Source organism: Equus przewalskii, chromosome 16 (genome assembly GCF_037783145.1).
Source record: "Equus przewalskii isolate Varuska chromosome 16, EquPr2, whole genome shotgun sequence".
NCBI classification, from domain to species: Eukaryota; Metazoa; Chordata; class Mammalia; order Perissodactyla; family Equidae; genus Equus; species Equus przewalskii.
Genome location: NC_091846.1, coordinates 19,004,937 through 19,025,521, shown reverse-complemented (window position 1 = coordinate 19,025,521; position 20,585 = coordinate 19,004,937). Strand labels below are relative to the sequence as shown.

The 20,585-nt window shown below is 40.2% G+C and overlaps 2 protein-coding genes across 6 annotated transcripts in view; one reads left to right on the top strand and one right to left on the bottom strand.

Annotated features, from left to right (window-relative positions):
- The first annotated feature begins 1,531 nt into the window (after window positions 1-1,531).
- LOC103542076 (phosphatidylinositol 3,4,5-trisphosphate 3-phosphatase TPTE2-like) lies at window positions 1,532-18,926 on the top strand. The gene is given in 8 exon segments (XM_070578105.1): window positions 1,532-1,705; window positions 3,506-3,586; window positions 7,192-7,251; window positions 7,253-7,298; window positions 12,127-12,218; window positions 14,937-15,032; window positions 17,016-17,083; window positions 18,662-18,926. Coding segments are annotated over 8 exon segments (603 nt in total). The 5' UTR covers window positions 1,532-1,657; the 3' UTR covers window positions 18,774-18,926.
- SLC25A15 (solute carrier family 25 member 15) overlaps window positions 11,843-20,585 on the bottom strand; it is a 29,578-nt gene continuing 20,835 nt past the window's right edge. For 2 of the 5 annotated variants that reach the window (XM_070578102.1, XM_070578103.1), the window contains exon 7: window positions 11,843-15,144. In XM_070578102.1, the coding sequence (XP_070434203.1) occupies window positions 15,104-15,144 (41 nt within the window). In that variant the 3' untranslated portion in view covers window positions 11,843-15,103. Of the gene's footprint in view, window positions 15,145-16,510; window positions 16,697-20,585 lie in introns of all 5 variants that reach the window. The other 3 variants (XM_070578097.1, XR_011527792.1, XM_070578098.1) reach the window with 3 other exon arrangements.

The following is a 20,585-nucleotide window of genomic DNA, read 5'->3' as shown; positions in this document are numbered from 1 at the left end:
TGTGTTTCTGCTTCCACCAGTGTCTGCCAGTTCTACTTGTTATTATACTTATGTCAAATAATCAAATATTATGTAGATCTGTAAAATGTCAGAGTGAACAGAAAGAGTTACAATTTTATGAAACCTAAGTTGAATGTTTCAAGAAGATTCAATGAAGCTGACTGCCTACAACCAAAATTGCAGCTGAATTAAATGCAAGTACGACTAACGTAAAACATTGGGAGAAAAATTCCAGTAGTAAAATCTAGAAGGATCCTGCACCTAGATTGCTCGGAAGAATCTGAAGCTAGAAATATGGATGAGGCAATGGTTTGTGCATTAAGTGACCTCCAAGAAAAACTCCAGTTGGGGGCACTCAAAATGTTAAAACCTTCGTCCAATATCAGAAGTTTAGTGAATGAATGTACATTTATGTTTTAAGTTAAAATAAAATATTGGAGGCAAGTATGTTAGTTTACGATTCCCGCTGTACACGACTTGACTGGATGAGAGAGCATCTACTTTGTCTGTGCTTGTACTTATTTACAGTCACAAGGACATGAATCTGCAAAAGTTTTCTTCAAATGGGAAAATATCAGAGTTATAGAGACCAGAAATGTCCTTGAAAATTGAAATGTTAACAGTCTATACAACTGAGAGCCAGGTTGTTAATGGTCAGTAGCTTCCTTTTAGCAAGAAGCTTTTATTTGTAATAGCAGACGGTGGTACAAAGTCTCTTTGGAAGCACTTGGCTTAGAATAGTGTTTTTCAAACTATGGGTTGCAAAATAAGTTTAGTAGTCCATTAAACAAACAAACAAAAAAGGACTAAAATAGAGTGCATCTCAAGTTAGAAGAGTAAGTTTGGAATTACATAAAATAAGTTCAGCATATACTGGCTAAGACAAAAGCTACAGATCATCGTAAAAATAAAAGTAACATGTTTTTTAAACTCAGATTTTGTATGGCAGGACAAAAGTATCAATTGGAATAAAATAAGACTTCGAGAATGAAATGACATGAAATCAAGGGTTTGCTTTACAATGCTATAGAGGAAAGAGAGAGAGAAAGAGGGAGAGAGGGAAGAAAGGAAGGAAGAAGGAAGAGAAATTAAACAAGTACAGCAATATAACATGATAATTATAGAATCTGGGAAACAGGTATATGGGGGTTCATTATACTACTCTTTTTACTTTCATATATGTTTTCCTAACACACTTAAAAACTCTAATGAAAATGTAAGGAGTAAAGGGTATTCAAATACTCGATAGTGTTTTGGGTTCTGAGCGTGTTTTATCTTTTATAGGTACTTTTAGTTAGAAAAACAGGGTATGTAATTAGGTCTTAATTGGTAAGCAGCTCTTTAGCTTTGGAGTCCTAGAGCAGAGCTGATTGCTTCTGCCTATTACTGCAGCCCCCAGCAGTAGTAACTCAAGAACAGGTATACACGTGCCCATGTGCGATCATGCACAGAGTTAGGGCAGAATTCCAGGTGGAACCTCTGAGCAGTGAAACAGCTTTGGCTATTTCTGAATTGAAATACTTTGAACAAGCACTTTCAGAGTGAAAGAAAATCAATCCAAAATGAACTCTTAGGATATTTCTAAGAGTATTTTTATACCAAGTATTACCATGAACATTGGTTCACGAACTGTTTTCTTTTCCAGCGGCTCGGTACTATGGTTTGTGCCTGCCTGATTGCCTGTGAAATATTTGTAACTGCAGAGGTATGAAAGATGTTACTATCAACTCTGTCCTGTGCTGATTGAATTCGCTAGTTCTGAAACCTTACTGGTAGGATGTTAAGATGATCCTTTGAGTCATGGTACTTATGAAAATGTAATTGGAGAGGTGGTGGTTATTGAAAAGCTTGGTTTTAATACATCCTTGTTTAACTTGCTCTAGTTAGTAACTAACCTAGGTACCTCTTACTCTGGGCCAAGATGAGGGTGATGTCAGTGACATACTCACGTTGGGCACAAAAATTAAGGGAATGCCAAAAATTTTAGTAATTAAGATAAATAATATTCTAATTCAATACTTTCAAAAATAAAAATTAATGCAAAAACTCCATGATGTATACAATAGCAGACATTTTGAAATAGAAACAGGACTGATAGGGTCCACTATTGAGATGAGATCAGTAAGGTCCAAGTTATGCAATTGTACAATTGCTCAGCAATCTAGAGGTTTTACTCGCCTCCCCTAGTCCCAGATCTGCTGTTACTCCCACCAACTGCAGAATTCTTCCTTCCTCACAGATCGTACCAAGATTGATTGGGTTAATTCTCCAAAGGACCTTAAACATCCTCAGAAGTGCTAGGAAGATAGACGGTATCGTTTTTCACTCAGAGCCAAGTCTTGCCCGAATATTATTATCTTTGCGTACTCAGTATATGTGGGGTCTGTGCCCTCTAGAAATTTGTAGAAGACAGAGTGGGCTGTTTCTACGTCTTTCAGTTGGGTCGTCAGTAATTTTTCTGCCATGATCTTGCTGAAGGTTACCACTTAAAGGACACACTCTCAGCAGTTCTGCTCCTCAGTTGACCGCCAGGTCCAGGATAAGAGGAGCTGTGGGTTATGCCCCAATGCCCAGCACTCTAATTCCACCATCTTCTTTTTTTCTAATTTGAGACACACAAATTATAAAATGGATGTTCTAGGACAGTGTTTTTCAAACTACGGATCATGATCTATCAGTGGGTTGTAAATCAACTTATTGGGTTGTGACCAGCATGTTTTTTAATAAAATAAAATAGATTAAATAGAAAATGTCAAATGGTAGTATTATTTTGTGAAACTTTTGTTTCAGGGGTGTGTGTGTGTGTGTGTCCTAGGTTTATTAATGTAGATTGTAGCTTTAAAAATAAAAAGATCAGGGTCGGCCCGGTGGCACAGCGGTTAAGTGTGCACATTCCACTTTGGCGGCCCGGAGTTTGCCGGTTCGGATCCCAGCTGCGGACATGGCACCGCTTGGCAAGCCATGTTGTGGTAGGCATCCCACATATAAAGTAGAGGAAGATGGGCCCAGATGTGAGCTCAGGGCCAGTCTTCCTCAGCAAAAAGAGGAGGACTGGCAGTAGTTAGCTCAGGGCTAATCTTCCTCAAAAAAAAATAAATAAAATAAATAAATAAATAAAAAGATCAAAAGCCATTGACCCAGAGCCCTAGACTGAGAGCCAGAGACCTATGCTCTGGGCCTGTGCTCTCTCAACTGGCTGCATACGTCTCCGCGACAGGTCACTTGGTTTTCTTTTGGTCTCAGTCTTCCCCATTTGTAAAATGGAAAGGTAGGAAGAAGGACCAGATGATCCCTAAGGTCTTTCCAGCTCTGAAACTCCATGTCTTTATCAGCCTTTGGATGAGAGCAGATCTTCATGTTGCCTTCTTAGTTTTGTTGTATTGGATAGCCTCTGCCCAAAGACCGCTGGTTTAAGGAAATAATGTGCCTTGGAAACTTTAAGAGTACCTTATATAGGAAAGGAGAGTGAAAATGAGCCATGATTGGATTGTCCCCTTTTCTATAGGAGAGCCTTTATTATTTTGGAGAACGACGAACAGATAAAACCAGCAGCTCTAAATTTCAGGGAGTAGAAACTCCTTCCCAGGTAAGTTTCTTTTTAAAAAAAGGTGGGTTCTTTGGGGAATTTGGTTAAGATTGGTGCCTATTACTTAGTTTCATTTAGACTTCTCTCCTTTGGTGATCAGGTAGCAGCACTTGGGTGCCCCGTGACAGGCCTGGATCCTTCCCAGGGCCCGAGAGCCATGCCTATGGCATGCCTGTGCTTTGCAAGCACTGAGTTCTCCCCAGAGCATCCTGCTTTCCATTTTATATTGGTTATTGTTTACAGAATTCAGGAGTTGATTCCCCTCCCAAAGTAGGAAGGTCCAATTCTAAGGTTGCAGACCTCTGAAAATATCTAAAGTCATCAGCCTTTTATTTCCCTGCAGAAAGGAACTGAGTCTTTCACAAACCCCTACTGGGAGAATTCAGCCCTTGCAGAACATCACAAGTGTGTATGTGCACACATGTGTGTGTGTGAGAGAGAGAGAGAGAAAGAGAGATGGGGAGGCTGTGTTTTTAAAGAGAGAGAAAAGAGGAAATTAACATTTTTCAAAAACCTATTATATACCAGACACTATTGTACTTTTACATATATTAGCTCATTTAATATTCAGACAACCCATGTGAAATATATGCTATTACCCTATTTTTTCCTTTTGAAGACATTTTATTGTGGACTTTTTCAAATATAAGAAGTCAAGACAGGGCCGGCCTATGGCCAAGTGATTAAAGTTCCACACATTCTGTTTCTGCAGCCCAGGATTTGCAGGTTCAGATCCCAGGTGCAGACCTACTCCATTCATCAGCCATGCTTTGGAGGCATCCCACATACAAAGTAGAGGGTATTTGGCACAGATGTTAGCTCAGGGACAATCTTCCTCAAGCAAAAAAAAAGAGCAAGATTGGCAATGGATGTTAGCTCAGGGTGAAACTTACTCACACACACACAAAAAGTCAAGACAATCATATAGTAAATTCCTTACAGTCACCTCACCACTTCAACAATCATTTCATCATGTAGCCAACCATGTTTCATCCATTCTCTCTCCATTCTCCTCGCGCGTATGCACACACATACACACTCACTCTCCATCCTTTCTCTATACCTGGATTATTTTGAAGGAAATCCCAGACATCAGATCATTTTATCCCACAGATATTTTAGTGTGACATCTAACATAAAGACTCTTTAAAAAACCCTTAAAACCATTTATCATATCTAAGAATATTATACCTTAATAATATCTTAATAATTTCAAATGTCTACTCCATGTTTAAATTTCCACAATTATCTTTAAATCTTTTTTTAAATTTAGTTTGTTTCAATCAGGGTCTAAACAAGGGCCACACATTTCATTTGGTTTCTTTGTCTGTTAAGTCTCTTTTAGTTTATAGGTTTTCCATCTGTCTTCTTTATTCCTTATACTTTGTTTATTGAAGGAACTTGGACATTTATCCTATAGAGTTTACAACATACTAGACTTTGTTGAACCACGCTAAGTGCTTTGTATTCATTATCTCCTTTAATACTCTCAATAACTCCATGAGAGGGCACCATTGTGATTCCCATTTTACAGATTAGAACATTGAAGTTCAGTGAAATTTTTTTGAACCAAGAACTCAAGTCTAGATCTGTCAGACTCTGAAGCCCATTATTTCCCATCCTCTGCACAGCATCTCATCTGTTTTTGCCTTTTCTATATTGCCTCTCAAACCGAAGTGAGAGTTGGTTGGCAATTGTTAAGTAGATGTGGATGCGGCTGTGAAAGAAAGTTTTCTTTGAATGAAGTGATGGGAGCTGAATAGATAACCTTGGCCTTGTTAGCTGGCTCTGGAAATTTAGTAACTGCTGGCTCTAGAAATTTAGTTTGGGGCAAAAGAACTCAGCCTTATCCACTGATACTTTTCTGCCACACCCAAGAAAAAAAAAGATAGTAATAAGCTATAGGCTAAAAAGTAATACTTGAACTTACTGAAGCCCAGCTCTAATCATGACATTTCCATGCTCAAAATCCATAATGGCTCCCCTCTGCCAAGGGCAACAAATATAAACATTTTAATCTGGCATCAAGATCTTATTTTTCCAACCATTTCTTCCATAATGTACATTCACATGTCCTACGCTCTAACACATTTGGACCATTTGCTGTTTCTCAACCTGGTACCTCTTTATACCCACATGCTGTTGCTCATGTGGACCCTTTTTCCTGGAGTCCTTTCTTCCCAGCCTGATGTAGTCTCTTGCTTTTTCAGTTTTTATATCCCTTTGTGCTTCTTTAGGGACTAAGTGACTTTATCTATTTTCTAGCTATTTGAAGTGGCGACTTCTCTGCCCCTTTGCAACAAGGCCCATGTCTTAGCCCATCTTCCCAACCTTGGCATCCCAAAGCACCTCTTATAGTATCTCCTTGTTTGTAGTGAATGTTTACTAAATAGATGTACTTTATCTTATAACTTATGTTACAAACCCTGTGTTTTAGCTGAAGGAGAAGGAAGAGTGAGAGTAAGGAGCAGCTTTAGGGCCATGATGGGTTACATCCTTTAATGAAAGATCAAGAATCTCGTGGCAGAAGCCAAGGGGACGCTAGATGCAACTCCTTCAAGGACTCTCGCTGTCTAGATTCCCTTCCCCATTTCTTCTGTAGTCATGCACAGTTTCTCTAACTTTGGTCCAGAACTGGCACTCCCTAGGCTCAACTGAATCTTTTCTGATTCACTGGGAGAGCAATACAAGGACCCGGCCCCAGGTTTCCGGCTGTGTTGGCAGAGCAGCAGAGTCCCTGGGTGATGGGACATAAATCTCAATACCATCACAATTCTGACCCCTTGCATCGCTGGGCCATTGTCCAGGGCTCCATGTTATCCAGCTCCGAGTTACGAAATTGCAGAAGAGCGCTTCCCTTAGACTGGCCCTTTCCAATGCAAAGTATGGCAGTTAATTTAACACTTCTTCATTGGGTGCAGAGAGAGTCCGCGAACTTTTAAGTCCAGTTGATTCAGGTACCTGAACTCTTCAGCTTCTTGAAGAAAGATTCAAGGAGAGAGCCCCTTGTGAGCAGCCTGCCACAGGAGAAGAACTAGACTAAAAAGGACAGGGCTTCCTTGAAAATAGAATTGGGGAAATGCAACGTGAAGGGACAGAAAGAATATGTATCTACCACTGGCCTAGAGAAGTCTTCCTCTTGAGTTTTCACATCTGCAGTTCTCTCATGCCTAGGAGGCGACTCTCCACCAAACCACAAGCCTTCCTTTAACTCCGTCACAGTCAAGCTTCTACCCTTGGATCGACCTTTTTCACAGTTGCAGTTAGCTGCATCTCACTGTAATGTTGTTGAAACTGCTTTGTTGGTTCTGGTTGGTCAACCTCTCAATCATAGCAGCCTATAAGCAACACCTGGCTCCTTTCTTGTTCCTTCCCCACAGCACTTAGTTCAGTATCTTTTTTTAAGGTGGATGTATTCAGTCAGTGAGGCAACATATATAAAAACGCCTATAATGGCATGTATGTAGATTCATATAATGTCATCCAATAAATGTTTCCTTAATTAATTACTCTCCTTAACAAGTTCTATGTATAGAAAAAAAATCAGGAATGCTGACTTTAGACTTTTCATCTCCACTTAAACTGAGGCTTCTGTTGTTTTGCAGAATAGGTATGTTGGATACTTTGCAGCTGTGAAAAATATCTACAATATGAATCTTCCTCCGAAGAAGGATACTTATGATAAAAAAAATTATTGTTCATTCAATTCATGGTAAGTGCTTTAGTATAATTGGAAAATTGGGCAGGAAGGCCAGTGTTCTTACTATTCGAGAGAGTTTCCCTTACGGTTATATAAAACAGACAATCCCAACTCACAGTTGTCTTTTTATGTATCCTCACATATGAACCCCTCCCCCTGGAATTTCCTATTGGCCTAGCAGTGCTGTGGTCATATTAGCAACCCTTAGACATCTTCTCCGTTCCTCTCCCATCACCACTTGGGGGGTCCATCCCCTTCCCTTTCTCTTGTTCTTATTGCTGCTCTGGTCTCAGCCCAGGTGGACTTTTCCAGAGTGGAACCTCTGATGCAGAAAGAGAGGAAGGGCCTGTGAGCCCTGGAGACCACTTTTCTCTCATACCCACCTCTAGTTCAGGGATGGTCTTGGCAGCAGCATCTCTTACCATTTTCTCACCTACTCCTTTCAGAGACCCTTTGTTTTCTCACCACCCTGGTCTCTCCTTTTGCCCTCCCTCCTCCACCTGTAGCCCCCTCACTCTCAGCAGCTCCATCAAGATGTCTTAAATGCCCAAACAGCAAATGAATTTTGTTGCCACAAATTCTTTTTACAAATAACTACCGAATACCTGCTTTGGGCCAGCCCCATGCTAGTGTTTCTCTGCCCTTAAGGAGTCGCTGGGTGGTTAGCAGAGGGGCGGAATGAGTACGAAGATAAAGAGCTGACCACAGTGTTGGGAGCACACAGAGTCTGGGCCCCACCCAGCCTGGGGGTCAGGGAAAGCTTCTTGAGGGGACAGTGCTTGATCTTCCCTACCTGAATCCACATGAGCCTGGAAAGGGTTGAGAGAAACCTGGGCTGTATGGGGTGTCTTTCAACGCCCCAACTGTTACTGATTATTACCAGGAGTAAAAATCCTTATAAGCTTCAAAAGACTTGATGTTTGCCTGCTTCAAGAATGATGGAGAGAGACTGGGATCCACCACCGCCCAGGGAGGCAGGAAAATTGGTCAGATCGTCCATCTCTGGGACTTGAGAAAGAAAAGAAAGGAAGGAAGGGAGAGGAACTGGCCTCAAGTCCCATGTCTCTATTTCTCCATCACTCACCTCTCTTTCCTGCACAGCTCACCTCCAGGAGGTGGGAAGGCAGGGATGTCTCAGCAGAAAGGGGATAGGGCCTCACTCTCACTGCCAGAGGTGCAGCAGGGGGTGAGGCTTCTGATCCCTAAAGCAACAGCCAGATTGCAGACCATGAGGAGGTGCTGAGTGCTGGACCTCTCATGGGTGGAATGGTGCCAGAGCATTGGTATCCACCCAGACAGCCTAGTGTTTTCAGCCTTCTGAAGAGTCACACAAAGTAAGATCTAGATATTTATTTTTTTTAACATTTCATCCAATCATTTACAAATAAAAGAATCTTTAAATAAATATATATAAACTACATAGTTGAAAAGATAGATTACAGTTGTTAAAATATAAAATGCTTTTTTCAAATTATTTACATACCTCCTCCATGCACACACACCCACCCATATCACCACCACCAAGAGGTGGTGGTGAGGAATTTTGGTGGATTACCACAAACAGATTATGTAGGTTTCTGGCTTCTGAAACCAACTTCAACCTAGTAGCATTGTTTCTGTGGGAAATTTTGGTCTAGATTTTCAAGCAAGCATCATGCAGGCAAAGCCTAGAAACACAGCCTGTTCTAGCAGGAGGCTGCCCAGTAGAGGTCAGAAGCGCTTTGCTCCCCTTCCTTCCCACACTCAGTGGGGCCCTGCACGCTAGACTGCAAGGCTGCTTTATTCCACAGAGTGAGAGGCAACACAGTTGGCTGTTGGAGCAGTTTCTTCCTCTAAGAAATTTAAACCCAACTATAGACCAACTGGATGGTGTGAGAGCCTGTATGGTACCTGAGTGCACACTCTGCCTCAGTTTCCTCTTTGTTAACAATGGGAATAACAGTATCTATACAAACTTCTGTGAGTATTAAACTATTCAAAACAGGCAAACAGGCATTTAGTCTAATGGAGTTTTTTTTAAAGATCGGCACCTGAGCTGTTGCCAATCTTTTTTTTTTTTTTTCTGCTTTATCTTCCCCAATCCCCCCGGTAGACAGCTATATATCTTCGTTGCACATCCTTCTAGTTGTGGCATGTGGGACGCCGCCTCAACGTGGCCTGACAAGCAGTGCCATGTCCACACCCAGGATCTGAACCAGCGAAACCCTGGGCCGCGGCAGCGGAGCGCGCGGACTGAACTGCCCGGCCACGGGGCGGCCTCCTAGTTTAATGGAGTTTTAATGCATTTCTCTAATATGAACAATGAGAATAAGATTAGTTTCTCAAAATCCTAAGCTTAGAAATGTTTTTAATAAGTTCTAGAATTTCATATGTTGTTCCAGTCTGATATTGTATCCTAAGACTGTGACCTCTCTCTTAATATTTTGAATTTTATTTAAACTCTGTGGAGACATTTAGTAAAACCATAAGGTGCAGATGTGGTGAACAGAGGAACTAACCCAAATTTTTAAGTACTGCAGGTGAAAAATGGAGAATTTCATGCATTTGGTTTCCTAATCTCGGGCTAACATAAAATAGAGGATTTTAAAAGTCCAATTTGAGATTCCTCATGAAGACTTCCAGATAGAAAGTTGTGACCTTAGCAGCTGTTCAGTACAATGTGGGTCTAGGCTTGTGGGGCCAACTTAAGAAGGCCTCTATGGGAAGTTAAAATTCTTGCTGCACCATGTAAATCACCAGGCCAAACCTAATGACACCAGCCTTCTTTTGGAATAATAATCTTCCTTTCAGATTGTTTTGATCACAACAGAAAGGGGATGGGAGACTGTCAGGAAAAAGTGTGGAAGACTTTGAAACAGGCAGTATCTTGTCTAGGGTGCCCTTCCGTGGTTCCCTCCACCTCTCATGGTCTTTAAGCTATTCTACAACTCTGTAAGTTGTAGAAAACTGATAATAATGCAAATAAGTTTTGTACATAGAAATGCAAATTAGTTGTGTTCAGTGAAAAGTGATTGATTGTTGACAGTTTTATATCTGTAAATTCATCATTCCTTATTTGCCTATAAATGTGCAGTACTTTGAACCAGCTGTAACATTTTACTGGTTCCTTATTAATTAAGGAGTTAAATAAAATTTTTAATGTGTGTTAAAAAAATGCAAGGTACAGGACAGTACTATGGTATGCAACAATTTCTGTAAGACAAAAGGGGGCAGTAATGTGTATTCATATTTGTGTGTGTGTACACATATAAAATTCTCTGGGAGAATATATATTCATATTTGATTATGTATGCATGAAAAGCAAGAAACTAATAGTAGTGATTATCTCTTTGGGGCTGGAGAACTAAACGGGAAGATGGGTGAGACAGAGACTTTTCACTTCATCTGTTTTACCTTTTATTTTTAAGTCATGTAAGTATACTTCAATTATTTAAAAAATTTTAAAGGTGTGAGAATTAATTTAAGCTTATAAATCAATGCCCTTTTCTTGTCATGTGATAAGCATTTGACTTAGTTTAGTTCTACATTTTACTGATCTCTGGTAGACATCAGTAGGAAGAAGATTTGCAACTGGAATAGGACAGAGGGAGCTGAGGCAAAGAAACCATGATTCCTAATGACAAATCAATAATACAGTATTTGGGGCTGGCCCCGGGGCCGAGTGGTTAACTTCGCATGCTCCGCTGCAGGCGGCCCAGGGTTTCGTTGGTCTGAATCCTGGGCATGGACATGGCACTGCTCATCAAACCACGCTGAGGCGGCGTCCCACATGCCACAACTAGAACGACCCACAACAAAGAATATACAACTATGTACCGGGGGGCTTTGGGGAGAAAAAGGAAAGAAATAAAATCTTAAAAAAAAAAAAGGCTATAAAAAAAACATGAAAAAAAAATAATACGGTATTAGAGAAAGCAACACAAACATAATATAAGATGAACAATCAAGAATGATTAGTATATGGGGGGCCTGGTGGCGCAGCAGTTAAGTGCACATGTTCCGCTTCTTAGCGGCCCAGCGTTCGCCGGTTCGGATCCTGGGTGCGGACATGGCACCGCTTGGCACGCCATGCTGTGGTAGGCGTCCCACATATAAAGTAGAGGAAGATGGGCATGCATGTTAGCTCAGGACCAGCGTTCCTCAGCAAAAAAGAGGAGGACTGGCAGTAGTAAGCACAGGGCTAATCTTCCTTGGAAAAAAAAAAAAGAATGATTAGTATATGACTTTATTTGAATATTTGTTTTAGTTTTGTACCTTTAGTTCCATGCATATTTAAGTGAAATATGCAGGGTTGAAAGGAAAACAATAAAAATTAATTGGAGGCTTGAGAAACCAGCCCTTTGAGGAAATGCTAAGGGAAGTGGGCCATTGGAATTGAAAAAGGAGCAAGAAACCATCTGTCTGTAAATACATCCTGAGCACCGTAGAAATGTTTGGATCCAGCTATTCGATATTTTCAGAGACTGCGCTAGGAACTGGACTTAAATTTGTTAAGAAACATCACGATTAGAAGTCTGAAGAAAGAAACACATTAACAAGGAAGGTTGCAAGTCACCTTTTCTATTTTTTTTTCTTAGAAAGATGAAAAGATGAGATTCTAAGTCTTAGAAGCTGACCTATATGACTTTTTATTTTTCTCCAGCCTTATAATGTCTGCTTTAGGAGACAGATTTGGGCTTAAAGCCTTGTCCTTCAAAGACAAAATCTATGCATGTCCCAAATGTTTCTATATTGACACGTTGTTAGCTGGGATAATCTTTTCTCGTTTTAATCCATAATTTTAATTGGGGAGACATTTTGATCTTTGCTCTAACCAGCCTAACTTTTTAATTTCATTCAGGTGTTGGAAATGGAAATGGACGTGATCTGAAACTACAAATAATAATGAGTAAAAGGATTGTCTTTGTCTGTTCTGCTTCCAAGAACTGTAGGGTAAGAGAAAGCACGTGAACTGAAAATTCTGGTATTTGTCTCAATCTCAATGTCAAATCAGCATCTTGACCTCCCCAGACCAGTGCTCACCACAAAGAGAGGCCAAGTTGCTTTCTGGTTACCATCCGACTGAGTGTCCCTAGTCAGAGCTAAATTAAACTCACTGTTCAAACTAGTTTTTTCAGGGCATTTTCCAGAATATATTTTCAGTTCAGAGTGTTGCATTGTCTTTCATTTTTCCATAAATGTCAAGCAGTTTCCCAGGAATCTACCAGAGTATTTTTTCTTTTTAAAGGAATCCTTTTGGTGTTTTTTTTTTTTTTTAAGATTCGCACCTGAGTTAATATCTGTTGCCAATCTTATTTGATTTTTCTTCTTCTTCTCCCCAAAGGCCTCTCCCCCACCCCCTGCCAGTACGTAGGTGTATATTCTAGTTGTAGATCCTTCTGGTTGTGCTTTGTGGGATGCTGCCTCATGGTCCTTTTATTGGATGGCACTGATTGTGAAATTTTAGTGTGCATGAAAATCACCTAGGAGCTTGTAAGATGCAGATTCCTAGGTTGCACCCCAAAAGTATAATTCAGGAAATTTGGAATGGGGCCCAGGAATCTCTAGACTTAGTGATGTCCCAAGTCATTCTAACTCAGATGTCCCATGGAACTGCTCTGTGAGAAACAATGCAAGAGGAATCTCTTTACCCAAAGCAATGGGAGCTGGTAGTCAATGTTTTCTTACATGTTGGAGAAATGCCTAAGACTATGGACCTTTTCTGAAGCAATAAGCAAGCTTCCTTAATGGGTCTAAGAAAAATTAACTTTTAAAATTCTCAGGCTTTTGTCTCTAGTTCTACTATTACCTCTCCAACAGCACTCCTTTCCCTTCTTTTTGTGCCCCCCTCCCAACTGAGGGCACTCACCGAGGCCTGATCCTTGGCTTTCCGTTCTTCTCTCCACACATACTCTATTATTGGTTCTGTTCATCCATCCCCCTGGCTTAAACTATAATTTTTTTCTTTCATTCACTCAATATATTTATGAGCACCCACTGTGTGATAGATACTGGAGCTACAACATGGACAGTCTCTGCCCTAACAATTCAAACGCATTTGTCAATCCGTATTTATCAAATGAGCTTTTCCTCTGCTTCTGCAAATGACACCAGCATTCTCTCGCTCAGGCCTTCAAATTTGGTATTATCTTTGGTTCTCTCTTTGCCTTGGCCCCCTATATTCAGTTAGTCACCAATTCCCGCTGATTATACCTTTGAAATCTCTCTTCACTCTCTCCCTTCCTTTCTGTTCCCATTGCTACCACCTAGTCTAGGACCTCATTTGCTCACGCCTAGATTTCTACAATCATCTCCTTACCTTTTCTTTCTCCTTATAATGCAGTATATAGGATCCTGCAATATGCATCCTGAAATACTGCTCTCATTGTGAAAAGCTTATAGGTAGAGCAGAAGACAAACTGCGTGCCCATGGTCAAAGCCAGTTACTATATTTGGCTCAGTATTCTTATCTGTAAAATAAAGATTACATCTCAAGTGTTGTGAGGATTAAATTACATAATATAGTTGAAGTTGCTTTGTGAGCTATTAATCACTAAATAAATGTTATATGTGATAATTATCAGGCCACTTTGTCACAAAGGAAATGCCCCACCATATTCTTCAACAACTTCCTTCTTATTTCCCTGGCTCTTCAACTCTCAAGATACAGCCCTATCATACCTGAGCTTATTTCCATCATAACTTGACCTGCAGTCTCCACTCCAAGTAGACTGGGTCCCCTTTGGCCTTTGGAACACAATAATGTCTGATTCATGTTTTTGTTGGTCTTTCCTCCCCCTTCCCCTTTCTGGCCCCATCCCCCACCCCCAGCTGCCTCCTGCCTGAACTGGATTATCTTTTCAATGCTCTTCTTCATTTATACAAGTCCTTCCACGCCCAACTCAATTTCTACCCCCTTAGTGAAGCTTTCTCATTCTATACCTCTGGTTAACCTCCCCTGAAGCACACAACAGCACACTCAGTCTTCATCATACAACTTGACACGTCATTATATGCCATGCTACTATTGTTCCTTATGTGTATAGCTCCCTGAAGCGTCAACTGAGTCTGCACCTTCTTCTGTATTTTTCACAAGGTCTAGTATAGACCTTTCTCACTGTGGTGCCACTATTATACAAGGATGAAGCAATAACAGAAATATTCAGTATAGCTTCAAAGTTGCTCATTCCAGAAACTTGACATATCTTTGGCCACTCCATCCAGCAGTCTGCTAGGAACAAGGCCTATGATCCCATCAGCAATCACAACATTTTGGATAGAACGTGACCAATTATGCATTGCTTTTTGAATGTGAATATCAACTTTAAAATTGAGCTTCTTAGCATGTTCCTAATATATGAAAATTGAGTGACACACATTCAACAGTAAAGTTTACTTGGTAAACCTCTAATAGAAAATTGAATACTTGCTTTTCAACAGTGCCCCACCATAACCCTCAGATATGTTGGCCTTTCAAAAATGTAAACAACAGTATTGCAGCTTTATAGAAATAATGATTAACGTGTAGATATACATGTGATTGGGCTATGAGACCAAGAGTACTCAATAAATATAGGAAGCCTCAATAAGTGAACGTGAACTTCGCTGTTCTACTCATTATCTCATTATTAGCTAGGTTTATAGTTCTGAACTCCATGTATTCATTCACAGATACATCATGATGTGGAAACAGACAGAGTGATAATTACTCCAGTTAACTGTCCACCTCTGTATGACGACGTGAAAGTGCAATTTTTCTCTTCCTCCGTGAGTAATCAAGAAACAACCTATGCCATTATTCTTGTCTGGTCTTTGATTCTGGTTTCGGATTTCCTTTGCTACAATTCCCAACAAGGGAGATGATAGGAGATGTCAATCCCTAGCCAGGGAGAGGGAGAAAAGAAAAGCAACAAGTCAGATCTATAATTTTTTTTTAAAAGAAAAGCATATGTAATTTTAAAATTCTCTTGCTCATTTGTTTCTTCTAAATTCTATACAATTTGCATGGATTAACTTTCAAATAAGAAAAAAATACAAAAACCAAGATGTTAAAACAACAAAGGTATGTTTTACTCTATAGCAGTGATCACATTTTTCTTTTGTATCTTTAAAATACATCACTCCCAAAGGGGATGCACTATGATTAGTGTTCGGGTGGTGAACATGATGTAATGTATACAGAATTTGAAATATGATGTACATCCGAAAAAAATAAAAATTAAAAAAATAAAAAAATAACACTAGCTTGTGTCAAACTAAAAAAAAAAAAAATTCATCACTCCCCATAATTTACAAAATACTTTAAAGTGAGGGAGATTTTATTTTCCTCTGAATTGATTTATAATACATTGTAAATGGTAGTTTTAATCTAATATTTACTTTATGAAAAACTGAACGTCTGCCATTGTCATTACTCTGAATGTCACGTATATAGTTTATATTGATAGTCATAAAATGTGTGAGTAGGGCCAGCCTGGTGGTGCAGCAGTTAAGTTCGCACGTTCTGCTTCGGCGGCCCGGTGTTCACCGTCGGATTCCGGGTGCGGACATGGCACCGCTCAGCAAGCCCTGCTGTGGCAGCCGTCCCACATATAAAGTAGAGGAAGATGGGCACGGATGTTAGCTCAGGGCCAGTTCCTCAGCAAAAAGAGGAGGATTGGCAGTAGATGTTAGCTCAGAGCTAATCTTCCTCAAAAAAAATGTGTATTATTCTGTATATAACAAATTTCTAAGCCTCAGTCGTTTCATCTTCCTATTAAATCACCAAAGAGAACTGCCAATAAGTAAATATGCTGATCAATTTAAAACTTATTTCCTGTGCCTTCCTTCAGCTGCTGCTTGCTCCCTGTTGGGAGAGAATCTGTTAAGTATTGAAATGGTAAATATGTTGAAGCAGGTGACCTGGATTGTTCCCACAGTGGATGGTTACCCCTTGAATAATGGACCAGTTTGAATTCTCTATCAGTGGTCTCTACACCAAGCAGAAGCACTGGTGTAACGGCATTGACCCAGGGGACATTAGTAATACCTGGCCTTTGTGATTTTCCAGGGCCATGAGATGAAAGCACTTTCAAAAAATTTAGGTATTTTTATCATCATCAATAATGACGGTTAATTATCCAATGCAGCTGCTCCTTGTAGAAATGGACAATATATTTGGGCATAAATAATCATAGATCCTTAGTAGATTCTGTTTAGCACTATCTAAACCAGATTAAAAGACCACTGTCTACATTTATAAATACCTATCACAGAAAAAATAGATTTCCTTGAAATTTTTGGTAGAAACAGCAAAAGAACAGCAGTCTCGGGCCGGCCCAGTGGCGCAGCAGTTAAGTTCGCACGTTCCGCTTGGACGGCCCAGGGTTCACCGGTTCGGATCCCGGGAGCGGACATGGCACCGCTTGACAAGCCATGCTGTGGTAGGGGTCCTGCATATAAAGTAGAGGAAGATGGGCACAGATGTTAGCTCAGGGCCAGTCTTCCTCAGCAAAAAGAGGAGGATTGGTGGCGGATGTTAGCTCAGGGCTGATCTTCCTCAAAAAAAAAAAAAAAGAGCCGTCTCTTAAAGCCTTCTCCTTTGTGTGTTAAGTGTAATGTTAAAGACTGTAAGTGCTGCATATTTAATGGCTACAATTGTCTGATAAACATGAATAAAGGAAGGAATTTTAATCACTTTGGAATGATTAGTTCTTGGTATCAATTTTACTATGAAAAATAACCTTTTATTTTTAAACCATGTCTTTTTAGAATATTCCTAAGTACTATGACAAATGCCCGTTTTTCTTCTGCTTTCATACATCATTCATGAAAAACAGGTATGGCTATGATATAATCCAGTAGAAATGGCTTCATCTTCAATGTATGTGTAAGGTGAAATGGCAAGTCTTTTGCTGATTACCATAAGCTCAATTTATAGAAACCAAAAAGTCCTCTAGTCACCACTCTTCATTGCCTTACTCATCTTAATCTGAATATTTAAAAAATATGGTTATTCTTGAGACCCCCTGTTGCATCATCCTCAAGGTCTATACCATAGGACTGCATTATAAGTTAAAATGTATTCTAATCAGATCTCGGGTGTGGTGGTAAATCCCTCCCATGGAAGTTTAATATGAGTCTGCTCAGTACCTCGAATATGGCAGGTCCTCAGTATGTGTTGATGTACTGATGACCGGCCACCAGCAAATTCTCTTCCAAAAGAAGGCATCATCTAGCAAGGCTTCAGCTAGTTTAAAAGCTGATTGACTCATTTATATCAATGGCAGAAGTTATAAGACACAATAAGTACCATAAAGACAGCTAAAAAAAATCATTAATAGTCTCCCATTTAAAATGATTTTCTAATAACTAAATTGGGAAAGCTTTTTTAAAAATTAATTGATTTGAAGATTGTTATTCCAAAGAATCTTCTACCATATCTGGAAACTCATTCCTGAGTCTATAAGTTCTTCACTTTAAGGAGTATGTTTTGTGGTGCTGAAAATTTCAGATCATTGGTATCACCATACCATGAAATACAAAAGGAAAGTAATATCCAAAACCTTGTGCAGGTGAGTTTTGAAGAAGTGGTTGTGACTGTACGTGGCATGAATTGATAGTTCTCACTACATGCAAGCCTAGCCTTTCCTTCAACCCTGAACTACATCTAATCACACAAGTCCAGTGAGGCAACACTGAACTGAACATCCAGCCTACACACTTACAACGACACACATTTAACGGGTTCTGATAGACTGAACTTTGGATTTAATGGAAAATTTCTAGCAATTTTTTCCCTAGATGTTTGCAAACAATAAACTTTGATTCCTAACAGGAACAAAGTCCCTCATATAGACATCTGGGCAGAACGTCACTTGATGCTACTCCTGAAAAGTGGTTCTTGCTAAGAACAGTTTTTTCCTTTAAAACACCATAATCATATAGGAGAGGCAACAAATTAGATGACTTTTCTCCTCACTTATGTGTTTCTAAAGATTTAACATTTAAATTTCCATACTACCTAGTAAAGCTGTCTTTATTAGTTACAAGATTCTTAATCAGCTGAAAATGCCAGCTTCATCATTTAAAAGACACTCAGTATTTTATTACTCTGTTTTAATACACATCGAGTCTCTCTGGCTGATTTGTCACATATAGAAACTTATTTTATTAAACCCAGATGTCATTAACTCCATTACGGGCAATGTTAAAAGAATCGACGACATGTTGTTACTGCTGTGTTACTGAGGATTAAGATACTTTGCGTCTCCCTAGAGAAGGTGGGAGGACGGGCTCTGAGAAGGGGCTGAGCCTAACCGTGGCCAGGTCTCTTCTAAAGCTCTAACAAGTGGGCCCGGCTGCATGGCTTTCCTCTTAGCCCAAAATTAAACGTAATGATTTTTTTTCTATTCTAGGCTTTATCTTTCAAGAAGCGAACTGGATAATCCCCATAAACAGAAGACATGGAAAATTTACGGTCCAAAGTTTGCAGTCGAGATATATTTTAAAGCCAGAACTAACGTCTGACTGAGCACAGTGTCCTTTCCAGGATAGAATCACGTCTTTTCAATCCCTACTGCACGTTGACATCTTAAAAACCTGTCTCTTTGACAGTATACTTTTATTTACATATATGTACATGTGTTAAGAAATCTATTAAAAATATAAAAGGTAAAATGTCAGTGGCAGTTTTTTTTCTTCTTTGAAGGAATATACTTCACACATAGTTTTCATCTGTATTGAGATAAATTTGGAACACAGTACACAGGAACACTCGCCAGCCCTGGGGGTTAGTGGTTAAGATTCAGCGTGCTCACCACTGCGGCCTGGGTTCGTTTCCTGGTCAGGGAACCACACCACCCCATCTGTCGGTTGTCATACTGTGGCAGCTGCATGTTGCTGTGATGCTGAAAGCTGTGCCACCAGTTTTTCAAATACCAGCAGGGTCACCCATGGAGGACAGGTTTCAGCAGAGACTCCAGACTAAGACAGACTAGAAAGAAGGGCCTGGCCACCCACTTCCAAAAAAATTGGCCATGAAAACCCTGTGAAGAGCAGCGGAGAATTGTCTGATAGAGCGCTGGAAGGCGAGAGGATGGTACAAAAAGACTGGGCAGGGTTCTGCTCTGCTGTCCACAGGGTCGCTGGGAGTCGAAATTAACTCAACAGCACTAACAGGAACATTAAAAGTTACCACTTTTAAGAACTTTGAAATAAAACTTTCATATCAAAATAATCGAGATATTTTAAAAATGCGATTCTCCCCAATACTGTGGGGTTATTTCATTTACTTATATATTTTTGAACAAGTATGTATTCCCTGCTTTCACATTTGTAATTTCAGGTTTATTAGAAAGGCAATCCCTATTTTCTTCCTCCACTTGATTTACAAACTGTCTGTTAGCAAACATCACATTGGCAGCAAAGACTGTTTCAAACCCCAAGAACCATTCCACAAGCAGTCCCCCACCCCCAACACACACTTCTCTCTTGCCCCAAGCACCGCACGGAGTGACGAGCTTCCTTTAATTCTACAGGCACAGACGTCGGGGAGGCTAACAGAATCTTGGTAAACATGAAGGATAAAGAATCTCAGTAACTTTTGCTTTTGCGTAACATCATAAGTGAAGCCGAAGGAAATATTTGCCTGGAGAAATCTAGATTACTTTACAACCCACCCCTACTCACAACCGACTTCACTCGGGTGACGTGGAACTGCGAGGAAAGGTCACCTTTCTGTCATAAACACACGCTAGCCCTGTGTCCACCGGAAATCATATTCTCATTGGTACTGGGTGCTATTTTATTCTAAGTACCTTCACTGCAACTTTATCTCAGGGCCATAATTGTCCTTGAAAACAGTTCTATTTTGGCTTTATTTAAATTATCCTTGAGTGATTTTCCTTTTATTGGCAAGGCTCTCAACAGTCTAGACCAAGTTGAATTTATCAAGAAGTGAGAGGTAGCAACTGATAAGAACCGGTGCCTCTGCTAAAACAGTACTCATTCCTGAAAACCTTGTGCTCGGCAAAAAGCACACTAAAAAAAAAACAACAAGTTCGTGGGGAAAAAATAGGATTTGGGACAGACCACTCCAACTAAGCAACTTTGTAACCAGCATGCTAACCACTCACCACCCAGGTTGGCAGCTCAGACTATCTGGCAGTTGCCATCGTAGGTATCTTTTTTAAAGGGGACCTAGAGCCGTACTTTAGAGAAGGGCTGGTGGTGGCAGAGCGGCACAGATGGGAGTAGAGCTCTGAGCCGCTGGGCATCATGGTGGCACAGAAAGCCGTGCAATCCTGGCAGGCTGCCTGGTTATGGTGCTCTTTTTTCCCC